This window comes from Pseudorasbora parva, chromosome 7 (genome assembly GCF_024679245.1).
Source record: "Pseudorasbora parva isolate DD20220531a chromosome 7, ASM2467924v1, whole genome shotgun sequence".
Lineage (NCBI taxonomy): Eukaryota > Metazoa > Chordata > Actinopteri > Cypriniformes > Gobionidae > Pseudorasbora > Pseudorasbora parva.
Genome location: NC_090178.1, coordinates 13,954,973 through 13,968,821, shown reverse-complemented (window position 1 = coordinate 13,968,821; position 13,849 = coordinate 13,954,973). Strand labels below are relative to the sequence as shown.

The 13,849-nt window shown below is 38.8% G+C and overlaps 1 protein-coding gene across 5 annotated transcripts; it reads left to right on the top strand.

Annotated features, from left to right (window-relative positions):
* Positions 1-25: 25 nt before the first annotated feature.
* Positions 26-13,222, top strand: pogzb (pogo transposable element derived with ZNF domain b). Of its 5 annotated transcripts, none has more exons than XM_067448251.1 (21): positions 26-163; positions 666-734; positions 935-1,047; positions 1,203-1,319; positions 1,660-1,829; positions 1,919-2,018; positions 2,110-2,361; positions 3,200-3,379; positions 3,492-3,592; positions 3,670-3,953; positions 4,060-4,214; positions 5,295-5,395; positions 5,490-5,636; positions 5,911-6,042; positions 6,124-6,317; positions 6,409-6,549; positions 6,710-6,760; positions 6,843-6,955; positions 8,137-9,789; positions 10,028-10,061; positions 10,293-13,222. In XM_067448251.1, exons 3-21 carry the CDS (start codon positions 939-941, stop codon positions 12,070-12,072), a joined length of 5,814 nt encoding a protein of 1,937 aa, XP_067304352.1. In that variant the 5' UTR covers positions 26-163; positions 666-734; positions 935-938; the 3' UTR covers positions 12,073-13,222. The 5 variants fall into 5 exon arrangements, with proteins under 5 accessions (XP_067304352.1, XP_067304349.1, XP_067304351.1 ...); XM_067448248.1 differs by having other exon boundaries at positions 5,908-6,042; XM_067448250.1 differs by having other exon boundaries at positions 666-743; positions 5,908-6,042.
* The last annotated feature ends 627 nt before the right edge of the window (positions 13,223-13,849 follow it).

Below are 13,849 nucleotides of genomic sequence, written 5' to 3'. Positions count from 1 at the left end.
ACAGGAAGTGGCGTTTTGCACGCATCAACCAATCGTTGCCGCAGAAAGAGCAGGAGCCTCTGCCCATTTAGCGCATTTATTCGTCTCGTCTGTGACGTACCGGCAGGCTTTGTGTGCTTTCAATATATCACATTGAACATATTTCCATATAGACTATAATCCGGTAAGTATTATTTATAAATTCGACCATATTCGTTGTGTTCGCGCTTTAATCCACGCATTATGTGATCGTCGTTCATTATGTGCGCAAGGGACAGTGTGCGGAGTGCGCACTTAGCGCGCGAGGGGGTTGCTGCATCATTTGTGACCGAGTATTTGTAATAAACATACTTCTGATTCTTGTTCCAACCTACTTTAGATTTTAATCCGCATTTATTGTTATTATACTCATATCTAAGGCTAATGCTTTTAAGTAGGTCTGTCAAATCATCCAGTCTCACGCATTGGATGTAAGGGCAGAGGAACTACTTTTCTCTTCGCCTCTTTCAGTTGGATGAAATCACATTGCGCGTAACGTTACTTAGACAATGTATTGAGGGCTTTTCTGAAGTGATTCGGTAGCGAACTGAATATCTAACTCATTTTAATACAGGATATTTATATATAATATACGTGAACACGAAATGGGGTTTACTCACTCGTTTATTTATTTATGTAAATTGCAGGATGAGGCGGTTTTGTAAACGCCACCCTTGACGTTGAAACTGGTCGGACCTGAATGCTGTCAGAGCCCGGTGAATATTGTGAGGGTATTCACTTCAAAAATGTCATTCACCTGTCAAATAAAAAATAACCTTAACCATTAAACCTTAAACATTTCCCGACTTATGATGTATTAATACACTAAATGCCATTGGCAGCAATAACATTACAGTTTTTTTCCTATGTAAAAGACATGTTAACTGTTTAGCTCAATAAACATTTTATATTTCAGAAACATGGATGCGGATTTGTTTATGGAGTGTGAGGAGGAGGAGCTGGAACCATGGCAACAGCAAAATTCAATGGATGAATCAGTAGGGAATGCTGAAAGCAGTACTCCCACTGGTGTGTATTTTGTATATATTCTTCCGGTATTATAGTTAAATGTATGCTTAGATCACACATAATATAGATACTCTTTGTGTAATTAAGAAATATTTGTGTTTTAATAATCCTTTTAATGTCCTTATGCTAACCAAAAGTCTTTCTCCACTGTTAAGTGTCTTCCACTCCTGCCACGGTGGTTGATATTCCAGCTGAGCCTAAAACTGTGCTTATCCCAAGCCTACCACCCGTAATAAATACGGCAAACACGGTTCCGCTGATCACAAATACATGTGAGTATCCTGTTCCTTATTATCAATTATTTTGCTTGCTGAAGGGAATATTCTCTCATTATTTACTCATCCTTCAAACCTGTATTGCATGCTCCGTTCTGTTGAAAACACAAATTATAAATACTTTCTTGGCTAAAACTCAATTAAAAGTGGGGCATTAAAAAAAACTGCATCAAAAGTTATTATAAAAGTGCATATAAAGTTATTATAAAAGTGGGTTGTTTAATGTGTTAGCACAAAAATTGTATAAACTAAAAAATGGTACACCAGTGACATCTTGAAGACAGCATTTTATATTTTTAGCTCCACTACTCCTTTAACTAATTATTTATTCTTTCAGTGACTCAACGCATGGTTCCTACGGATATTCCTAAAGCAATGCAAGGGCAGCAGCTCTTTTTAACATCAGGAGGAGGAGGGCTGGGCACTGTGGCTCTGTCGCAGGTTCTCCTGCCTGGCACATCTATTGGTAATGCGACCAACAGCCAGCCGTTTTACTTTACCACACAGGTACTGCTATCCCACCTCATAGATCCCAGCTTATTTTTTGCTGTTTTAAAATTTGTTCATCAAAATGTTTTCTTTTGGGTATGATACAGGGTCTTCCTGTGCAGAATATCCAGCCTGGCCAGAGCCCAATGAGTTTGGTGCTGAATGTCCAACAAGGCCAGACTGTTCGACCCATTACTTTAGTCCAAGGTATGTCAAAATGTGTCTCAAACTTTTGTTTTAGTTTTACAAGTTTTGATTATCAATGATTTAATGATGTTTAATTTGTATGTCTTTTCAGCACCTGGCACACAAATTTTTAAACCAGCTGTTGGAGCAACCCAAATAATTACCCAGCCAGCTCAGATAAGGGCCGGAACGCAAGTCGCAAACAGGGTCCAAGCGCCTAGCACGTTTAGCACGGTGCAGATCCCTGCTACTCTCACTATTCGTACCACAACAGCGGTCGCCCCACCTGCGATTAATTCTCTGGCCACCATGTCCTCTACAACCATTACGCAGCCCTCCACAGCACGAACCACAACTAAAATTGGTAAGATGCAGCTGTTATGAACGGTTCTCTCTATTGCTACTTCTTAACTGTCAACCCTCTTTTTGAGAATATATGTGAAAATGCACTATCCAAACTAAAATGGTTGTAATTCAAGAATGCGTTGGAATATAGACTTATGTTTGTTCTTGTTTTAAAGAAGACACTGAACAGAATATTGCTGAAGTGAAAGCACTTCATAAAATGAATGTATCAACCAAAAATGTGCATTGTAGCAAAAATAGCCACTGGGTGTCACCCACATTGATTTTTTGTTTGTGTTTTGTTCTCCTGTAACAACAAGTTAATTGACTATTAAGTTTCTGTGTAAATATAACTTTTATCACAAATCTATTGCCAAATATGGTACCTTGAGACTCTGGGTTTTGTCAAGATTGGAAAAGATTTTGATTATAAAGTAAAAATATGTTTTGTTGTAATATGAAACCTGATACCGCCCACTAAAATAATTAAGTAAAAAGTACCGTTATCCAAAAACCCAATGTCCAAGGTTTTCATAGGATGAGTTTTGAGTTTGTAAGCTTTTTAAATGATACTTAATTAATAATGATTACTTAAATATGTGATACGAATAAAGGCAATACATCCACGAGTGGGATGGTGACCATTAAGAAGCAGTGAAGAAGATATGAAAAAATAATTGAATAACTAGGGACGAATTTTAATTTAAACTTTAATTACACAAATTCATTAAGCACTATCATTCTGCTACAAAATAAAAGAACATAAATTGGTATTTATTACAGCTGGAACACTGTACTGACCAATCAGCATCCAGAGCTTTATGTTACCCTAAAACTGGATTTGTTTTTATTTACAGTGACAATAAAGCCAGGAAATGGACCCTTGGACATGCAAAACATAATGAGCCTTGTGAAATCTGTTAACCTTCCTGGTGGGGCTCAAGCACAGACATTTGTTGTCATGAGCAATCAAAAAACCAATAACGGCCCTATTGTTTCCTCTGCTGTTCCTATCATGACACAAAATGTTGTCCAAAGTAAGTTTGCTCTGTTCTTTGTACTGCATCTTTAGCATGTATCAGCATGGCTTTACTCCAGTATGAAACTGATGCATTAACAAACTCTTTTTTTTTTTTTTTTTTTTTGTAGCAATCCCTGTTACCCATACAACACCATCAACAATCTCTCATTTGTGTCCTCGTTGTGGAGCTCAGTTTAAAATGATCGAGGCTCTACGGAGTCATATGTGTGTAAGTATAACATTTTTGCAGCTACTTATTTGTCTAGTCACTTAAAAAGTGATCAATTAATCGTATTCCTCCTTTAGTTTTGCTGCCCAGGTCTTGTCCAGAAGCCCGACACAAGCAGTACAGCAACTGTTGTGAACACGCCAGCGACACCACCTAAGAGCCCCTCTGTTGTGCCTAGTGTCAAGCTGGATAGCCCACCTACAAAGGCTGGAGATACTCCACCCAGACTTGTCATGCTGGTGGATGATTTCTACTATGGCACATTTGAGGGGAATCGAGTCTATGTACCAATGGACAACTCTAAGGAACCATTATCTTTTAAATGCCTTTCCTGTAACAAGAGATTAAAGAATAATGTTAGGTACGTTGATGGATAGTCAAGTTAGGGTAGGAATTAAGGGTATATTTGTCTAGTTGCAGATGATAGGTTTAATGCTGCATTTATTAAGTGCTTATTCTCCTTGCAGGCTTATGAACCACATGAGGTACCATGTTGAGTTGGAGCAGCAAAATGGGGAGATGGACACGCACACGTCCTGCCAACACTGCTTCCGCCGCTTTCCCACACCATTTCGTCTTCAGTGCCACCTGGAGAGCGTCCACACTGCTATTGAGTCATCTAGTAAGACATTTTTCCAATTTAATGCTTCAAAGAATCTTTTTCTTTGAAGTATACACTACTGTAAAAATGTCAGGGCTCTGTATGATAGTGTTGTTTTTTTAAATAAATGTTTTAAAAAGAAGTCTCTACATATTTAAAATGTAATTTAATTTCTGTGTTGGCAAAGTTGAATTTTCAGCAGCCATTACTACTTCTGAAATCATTCTGATTTGATGGTCAAGAAATATTTATCACATTTAAAACAGTTGTTCTGCTTAATATTTTAGTGTAATATTTTCAGAATGCTTCGATGAAAAGCAAGTTTAAAAGAAGAGCATTTACTTGAAATAACAATATTTTGTAAAAAAAAAAAAAAAAAAAAAAAGTCTTTCACTTCTGATCAATTAATGAATACTTGCAGAATATGTAAAAAATCTCACTGACCTGGTAGTGTACATTAATGTTTAGAGACAACTGTATTTGTTTTTTACCCTGAATTGTCTAATGATGTTTACAACATTCAATCCATATGTTAGTCCAGTTAAACATTTAGATGGGCTTTGAAGTTGAAAGTTATGCAAATGCCCTCACAATTGGATTTCACATTTTTGTTTCCCACAATTTATGTTTTTTTTTAAATTATTATTTCTTATACCATAATATTCTTCTGACTAAGAAACATTAGCAGCTTTCCTTGTAGTGAATCAGGTCATACACACACATATAAAGCGTTTAGAGTTTGTTTATCATCCCACACTTGTCCCAGAAAATGTAATTATTTAGTTGACCACTAGTTGGATACAGATTTAAAAAAAGAGCTTGTAAAACTGGTTATGCTGCATAGAGCCTATGCAGGTACAGGTTTTTCTTTTTCTTTTTTCAACAGACACACTCTTGCCATGTGCACTAGTATATTTGACTAAATTCAAACATGGTTACTGGGGCAACAAATGTTTTTAATGTTAACACACATTTAAATTTAACACGTGTTACATTCTGATGGTCATGTTTCCCCTGACTTTTTACTTGGTTTGAAGTGTCATACACTTCATTGTGTTCAGTTTGTCAGCTAATTTAGTGGTTGTTATGCTTTCCGTCCAGCCAAGTGTAAGATATGTGAGTGGTCCTTTGAGAGTGAGCCAGTGTTCCTGCAGCACATGAAGAACACCCACAAACCTGGAGAGATGCCTTATGTGTGCCAGGTAAATTAATTGAAATTGATCTGGATGAACCTTATTACCCATTTTATCTATTATAGTAGGAGTGTCTCAGTCTATAATGTCTTGATACTTTCAGGTATGTGAATACCGCTCCTCCTTGTACTCGGATGTGTTTAACCATTTTCGTACCTGGCATGAGGATACCCGTCACCTTCTGTGCCAGTACTGCCTCAAGGTTTTCAAACATTCCACCAGTTACCAGCAGCACTATATTCGTCATCAGGTGAGCATACATTATGAGAATATTACAATAATAATTGCATGTATAAATATTTTCAACATTCTCCTTTTGCACACTATTTGCTACTTTTGCAAAGTCTTGCTGGTAAATAAAATCTTTGGGTAATTTTCAACCTTGGATAAATGGGTCCATAAGGATGCATTGTTTGAATATTTTGCAAAGAAAGATGTGCATGTGCTCTTATGTCCATTATTGTTGATTTAACGGACATATGTTGAACCATCATGTGACTGTGTTCTTTTATTCTCTCCAGAAGTCAACAGTTTACCACTGTAACAAATGCCGTCTACAGTTCTTGTTCACAAAGGACAAAGTCGAGCATAAAATCAATCACCACAGGACTTTCCGAAAGCCTCGTGAATTGGAAGGACTCCAGCCTGGGACGAAAGTAAAATTGGTTTGGTTATTTGTTTAAGAGTAAGTTCAAAATTAGCAAAAATATATATTTTAATGATAATGTCATCTCTAGGTGACCATTAGGGCATATGTTGGGACGAAAAAGTCACCAGGTCAGGCATCTCCAAAAGCATCCAGTAACTTTCAGAAGAATAGTGTTAGCAGTTTACAAACATCTGGTGGTGACCAGCAATCCCAACGACATGGATCTGGGAAGAAACAGGTCAGCAAGACGTTTGACTTCTTGTCCAAGTTCCAAGAGCAGAGGTAAGCTTGTTACATTTTAATGGATTCTTTGAACCATTTAGACTGGATTTCAGAACTTCAGAGTATGTGCTTTTGGTCTTCCACTCTGCAGGGCACTACTCGGCAGACATAAGTGTGTGGAGTGCACTTTTGACATTCCAGACTTTGCTAATCACTACCCTACTTATGTTCACTGCTCACTATGCTTCTACAGCACGTGCTGTTCTCGTGCTTATGCAAACCACATGATCAAGTAAGTCAATTCATCTTTCTATACATCATCTTGCACCTCTGTAAATAAAAAAAAACTGCCACTTCAAATAGGAGTTTGGAGTTTAGAATGCCAGGTAGATTGTATGCCAGGTAGTCAATGCAACGCTATATTGATTGTAATTTTTTTTTATTTATTTCAGCAATCACGTTCCTGGAAGAGTCCCAAAAGCTTCTAAAAAAGGGCCACCTAGGTAATTTATTATTGTTTCAATCAAGTTCTATTTTACAAAACCTGAAATGGTACTTTACAGGTAATTTGCTGCTCTTTTGTAGTGGTGTAAAGCTGAGCTGTGCGGGTTGTGAGTACTCCACTGCTCTGGGAAACATGATGGCCAAACATCTCATCAAGTTCTCTAATCACTCCCACTGCCTCTTCACTCGTAAAGGTGGGTGTTCTCTAACTCAATATAATTATTATGTGTTTTTCCTGAGTATTTAGAAAATGTTGTTTTCTTACTGCATGCTTGTTTTTCTTTCTCTGCTTTCTATATCCTGTAGTTAGAAGGCATCCAACTCTATTGTAGGTGTCATTAATTGCATGATTATAGTACTAATACTAATACTCTAAGACACAAATACCTTGGAACTAAATTAATAGTATCATGACACACTGCTACTTGAATCTTGTCTGTACAACTTATAACTGAAAATTACTTTTACTTAACAACAGGGTACAAAATGAATGCTTCTCAAGTGTCAAATGCATGTAAAATCTTTGAGAATAAATAAAAATCCTAAAAGATTATTTTGTAATACAAGTTTTATTCACAATGTAATGTTACACATGCAACAAGTTTTAGCCCTATCCTTATCTACAGACTTAATTAAACAGTGTGTAGTAATTACATCGGTTTGTTCAAAACTTTGTAATTGAATCAAACTCTTTGACAGCAGATGTTACATCAGAGAATCTCAACATTGTACATATGCAAACTGTTTAACTTGCGGTTTGATTGACACACCCTGCTTAGCACTCTATATATTTTCACAGCTTGAATGTTATTTATCCAGTTGATAGACACCTACAATAAAGAAGGATGTTTTTTCCAAGCATATGTAGCTAAACTCAAACATTACAGATATGCTTAGAACATTTGCAAAGTCTTGAGTAATAGCCTGCAGTATGTGATACACAGCAATCACACATGTGGGGTATGAGCTCAAGCTGTCCATTGTCAAAATGGACAATCTGGGGCCTTTTGTACTTGGTGTGACTTTGCAGGACTTACTGGCAAACCTTTGCAAGAGCACTCTGGATGAGTGAATGAATATTTACACAAAACCTACTGCACACCACATGAACTGGAGAATATCAGGAGGAGTACAAAAAAACCCTAAAATGGAGTAATTTAGAAACATGACAAATGAATAACAACAAGGACTATCCATCGGGAAATTATCTGCTGCTTCTGAGCTGCTTATTGTTTTGTTTTTTTCAAAAGCTAACTGACCTATCAGAACTACATATACATTGAGCATGGTGTTATAAAATGGATTATTGGTGATGGTAGAGACTCCAAGGAGAAGACTAACTCTGTGTTCCTATAATCCCTCCCCTCCCCTACAGAGTGTTTGGAGACAGATATTGAGTTCTGCCAGGTTGAGGAGGAGGTGGAGGGTCCACAAGGGGATGAAGCTAGTGATGTTGGGACACAGCCTGACTGGTTGTCCATGAAGCAGTGGATTTTGCCCAAAGAGGAAGGAACTGTGCCAGAATTCATGGACAGTTGTGGCCCACAGCATATAATGGCCAGAAATAACGATGTCCTCGACTACTTCCAGCTTCTTTTTCCTGACATCCTCTTTGAGCAGATCGTTTTTGAGACCAATTCATATGCTACTTATTGCTGCTCTTTGGGGCAAGGGGATCCTTCCTGGAACTCTGTGTCCATTGAGGAAATCAAAGGTTTCTTTGGTCTCTCTATCCTCATGGGGCTTCAAGGTCAGGTGGAGCCAGAGTTGTACTGGTCCTGGGACCATCACCATGGCCGCTATGGCTCCAGAATATGTGAGCTCTTTTACAGGACCATGTCAGTCAAACGCTTCAAGCAGATCAGCACTCATATTCGAATGAGCAGCATGCTTGTGGAGAATGACAACCAGAGTGCTGACAAGTTGTCGTTTTTTCAGCCAATGCTCAGCATCCTGCAGACAAGCATGCGGGATGCCTACAGGCCAAACAAGTGTCTGACAGTCGATCAAGCTTTCCTACCAAGTCATGAAAAAGGAATCGCTCAGGAGAAGAGTAGAAATTCTCAGCCGAGGATATGGCTACTGTGTGACTCAAAGTCAGGCTACTGCCATAAACTGCTGGTCTTAACACGACAGGACAAAAACAAAGACTTGGGAAAATCAGTTGTACCGCAACTTATAGAGGGCCTTGAGGGTAAACATCACCACATTTTCTTGTCCAGCTCACTTGTGTCTGTACCACTCATGCGGGAGCTGTATGACATTGGTATATACTGCTCTAGCTCTGTCCTGCCCCAAAGCCCAATTTTGCCCAAGGAGTTTTGGGATGAACCTCCACTGAACAATCCAGGTGATTTCCGGCAGTATGAACTCGCCCCACTACTTGCCACCAGGTGGAAAGATAACAAGCAGCTGGTATGTCTCTCCACAAATGCTGATGCAGGCCAGCCAGACGTGGTGTGGAGGCGATCTCCCACTAAGATTGGTGAGCTTTGCGCCATTGAAAGACCCCAGGCCTTTAAGTTGCTCCAGGACAACATGCGTGGTGTTGACATCTGTAATCAGCTGCTGACATGCAATCAACTTGGCGGGCTGGTTCTCGACACCAATTGGCGGCGTCTCTTCTGGTTCCTTGTCAACTTGAGCATCATCAACTCTTTCATTGTCCTACGAGAGACCCGCAAAGACAACCCACCCGGGTGGTTTCAGGGGGGGCACTTTTCCCAGGCCGTCTACCGTAAACGTCTGGGATACCAGCTGGCCAAGTGTGCCGAAAGATATGCGCGCCAGAACCAAGTCCACGATAGCATGCTTGAACAACAGACTGTAAAAAAAGAAAAGCTGGAGACTCAAGAAGGGGTCAGACATCGATTAGCCAAAATTACCCGTAGGACAAGGAGATGTAAAGTTTGCAACCTGAAAAACGAGCGTCATGAGAGTATATATGGCTGCACAGCATGCCGTGTGAATCTGTGCAAACGTTCTTGCTGCTTCTGGGACTACCATGGTTTCTCACCTAATTATGAAGGTTATAAAGCTCAAATACTGACACTAAATATTAATCCATGTATTCCTGAATGTTTGTTTTGTACTCAGATGTTGCACAAAATTAAAGAATACAGTTTTCATACAGCTTTTTAATTGGCATGCATTAAAGTGATAATGCATCGTATTACATATTTTAACAAGAAAGATAACAAACACATTGTTTACATTTTTATTGTCCTTTATTACAATTCATGTTCTTTCTTTTTTTCCCTGTACAGGTAACGCTAAAGTTGGATTCATTGATTCTAAGAGGTACGTATGTTCAAAACCAAAGTTGTTTTGTGAAATGCTTTCTAACTCATTTGTTCTAACTCAACTCTTTCTAAACAGTTGTTGGATTCAGAATTGCAACCTGCAATAGATCAATTCTAAAAGCCTTAAAATTTAAAATGTAAATGTATAATATTTAATTAGCAAATTTTACGTTTCAAAATGTTTCATGCCATACAGACCCTGGAAAGTGACGCACTATTTCCCTTCCAGGGATGGCACTGAGCCTGGACTTAAATATAGAACTGAAATGATGGAAAGAGAACTGCACAGATCTACAGTGGATGTCAAAACATTTTCACATGGTGCCAATGCTAGTTTAGATGAAGATGTGGACCAAGAAATGGCCCCTCTAGAAGAGGAAGACACTGACTCAGTCTCTGAGACGACTGAAAGTGACGAGGAGGTGCCACATCAAACAGTGGCTAAACAAAAGTTAGAGGGAACTGTGACCAATACGCTTTCACAACCTGTGAAAAACAGAGAGGAAACTCTGTCTATTCATCAGCGTCGAATACTACTCCTTGCACTGTGCTCCGGGATCCAGAAAGCAGCTAAAGAAATGGACACCAAACCTCAGCTCATTAAATCCTGGCTTCAAGCCAAAGAGAATCAATTAAATGAATGCAGCAGTAGGAGCTGTGGAGAAGCTGTTGATCGTCTAGTGGAATGGGTTCTGACCCAACGGGAACAGCAGCGTCCTATCAGTGAGGCGAAACTGTTTGAAAAAGCATCAGAGCTCCAAACCCAAACCAATGAGAGTGGTTCTTTCCGTATTTCTTACGAGTGGGCCGTGAGCTTCATGATGGAGCACAAATTGGGCTTGGATACCTCTTTCACAGTACACCGGGAACTCCCAAATGCCATGGAGGAAAACTGTCGTAAATTCACAGAGTTGGTGCACAGTCAAATAAAGCTAAACAATGTCCCACAATGTGCCATTGGTGCTATGGACCAGCTTTCTGTTTTTGTGGACTTCAACATGCTGAATGAGAAAACCAAAATAAGCAGAGAGACTGCTTTTCAGTTTACTGGTTCTGGGAAGCCTTTTGTAAGGATTTACCTTGCAATGCTTGCAAATGGCACAATGCTACCTGCAACTTTCTTCACAAGTCATGCCACAAGCATACTGAGCAGAAGCTCAGACTCAATCCTACTTATGGCCAAAGAGGAAGGTTTTAGCGCAACGGAACAGCTAGACGTTTGGGCCACCAAAGTGTGGAAACAGCATCTGGACTCGCAGAATGAGAACCAAGCCCTGCTGGTTATGGATAGCCATCATAGCCAAACATCTGAGAATGTCATAACCACAATCAGTAGCAGCAAAGCATTCCTTGCCACCGTTCCATCTGGGTGTACTGGCCGACATCAACCTCTGGAGATGTGCATACGCCCTGTGCTGCAACGGTTATTTCTTGCTCGTTGGGCACAACAACCTAGTGATGGTGCATCCGGGGTTAAGTCTGAAGACCTTGTGCAGCTTCTCGTATCTTGGTTGGAAGAGGCCATGTCTTGCTTCTCTGCTAGGCCTGAATTTATTCAGCACTCATTCTGCTTGGCCCGTCTGCTTCCTGATCAGGAAGCACATACAAATTTGCCTCATACTCCATTGGAGCTGTTAAATATACTGTCAGAGGCCATGCTTGGACCTGAAGTAGTAGATCTTGAGTCAGAAGAAGACGAGCCAATGGACACACATACTGTTGACAAAGTGAACCAGATAACTGAGAAAATTGATCTGACCCTGGACCAAGACGATGCAGAAAATGAAGTTGATCAAATGAAGGATGAAAACGCAACAGCAATTGAGATAAAAAAGACAGAACAACAAAAGGAAAAAACTGATGAATATTTGGAAATTGAAAGCGAGTCCACAGATTTTTCACATTCATCCCCTGAATCTGAGACCCCTTCACACAACTCTGATCAAGATAATTTCTCAGAATCCGTTCTCCAGCCAAGCGCTTGCCAAACAGACTCTGCAAACAGGTGATATTTGATCTACTAAGAGACATTGTTGAACTTAAACAGAAGGATTTTGGGTCAGACAAACCTTTTTGGGCTCAATGTGACTGGGTATTTAATTTACAACCTATTGTGTGGTGGAGTGAAAATGGCACACAAAAAAAAAACCTTTTTTACTCTATATACTGTATAGATTTACAGGTTAAACATTGCATGATGGCTTTTGCTAAGTTTTCTACTGTTTGTTATTTTTGTTTATTCACTAGTATAAAACAATCTAATATCTTCTGCTGTGTTAGGGTTTTTTTTGTCTATGGACAGGTATTATGTGTTTAGATTCTACATCCTTTGAAAGTTAATCAGTGTTTTTACATCTGCTTATGTTTCAGTCATTCTGAATCTGTAATGAGAGAAGTTTCATCAAGCCAGATTGATGCCCACAATGGCAAGCAATTTAAAAATAAAATTAAAAATAGACTTGCAATGAAAAATCAAGCACATTTTGAACAGTGCTCATTAAGATGGTTTAATTTTGTGATAATTTATTATAGCTCTTGCATTTAGATGGGCAATTACTGAACAGTACAACATTTATTCCATAGCTTGTGTCTGTTCAAGACTAGATTGTAATGTTGGTTGGCAACAGACTCTTAAGTTCTTCCATTTTGGTTATTTAAGTACCTTACTACCTGTATTAACCATGATACACACTGATAATCATAGCATTGGTATTGCAGCAGCAGCAGCGAACGGAGTGGGGTCAGTGAATGTATATTCAGTATTACTTTCAGCATCTGAATTTACCGTAGCACCCACAGGATGGTGTAAGTACACTCCAGGTGACATTCATTGACATTCAATTCAAAGATGTTCTGTAGCACTTTATTGGTGCCCTTCCGTGTTTGTAAAGGTGCTTACTTTGACTTCATCTGTTGGCTGCAACAATTTTGTATGTAATATACATGTACTAAATGGTGAGTCTTCATGTAAACAGTCTGATTACGGAGGTAAGTGGGAGTTTATATAACTGAGGGTCTTTTTCGATGTGTTGTTTTGATTAAATTGTAAAGAAGACTAATCAAAAATTAATAATTTAAGAGAAAAGGTGTTAAGTGTGTTACTTTGACAATTCCTCATGAATAAACTTTAAATAAACTCAGTCTGCATAAAGCCCACTCTTTACCATGCTTCCCTGCTTTTTTCTGTAAAGGTATTCATGTTTTGTGGGGTACAGCACCGCGATTTTCCTACCAAATTTTTTTCAGATAAATTGAAAATAAACATTGAATTCTACAGTTAAACCATTCTGGGAAATGTCTGTTAATCTGTCAAATTATTCAATATACACAAAAATTGCAAGTGGCATTTCAAACATTGATTATTAACGTGCTGTATATGTTGAAGGGTAGTGCTTTGTTTTTGCATGAAAATGTAGACCAGTGGCTTGTTGCAAAAAGCTGGTTTCAGTTGTTACCGGGGTAAATTCGAGATTAGTTTGAGCAAACAGTTTTCGGGCTCAAGAAGGTGGATTGGGTTTGTTTTTTATCAGTCAGGGTTGCCAGATGCCAGCAGGGTTTTCCAGCCCAAAACTTTTCGAAAAACCGCCCAATTTTTTTTAATCTTGTTTCTCGTTTAAATACACTGAAATCATTAACAAGCTTTTAAATGACTGTATCGACTAGCCTATCCAATTTCAGAAACAACATTCAGTGAAATGAATGCAACGGTCCATGTAGGCTACTTTTGCGTCCATTCCTTTTTCGTTTTTAACCATGGAAAAAAATCATTAAATGTAATGGTTGTTG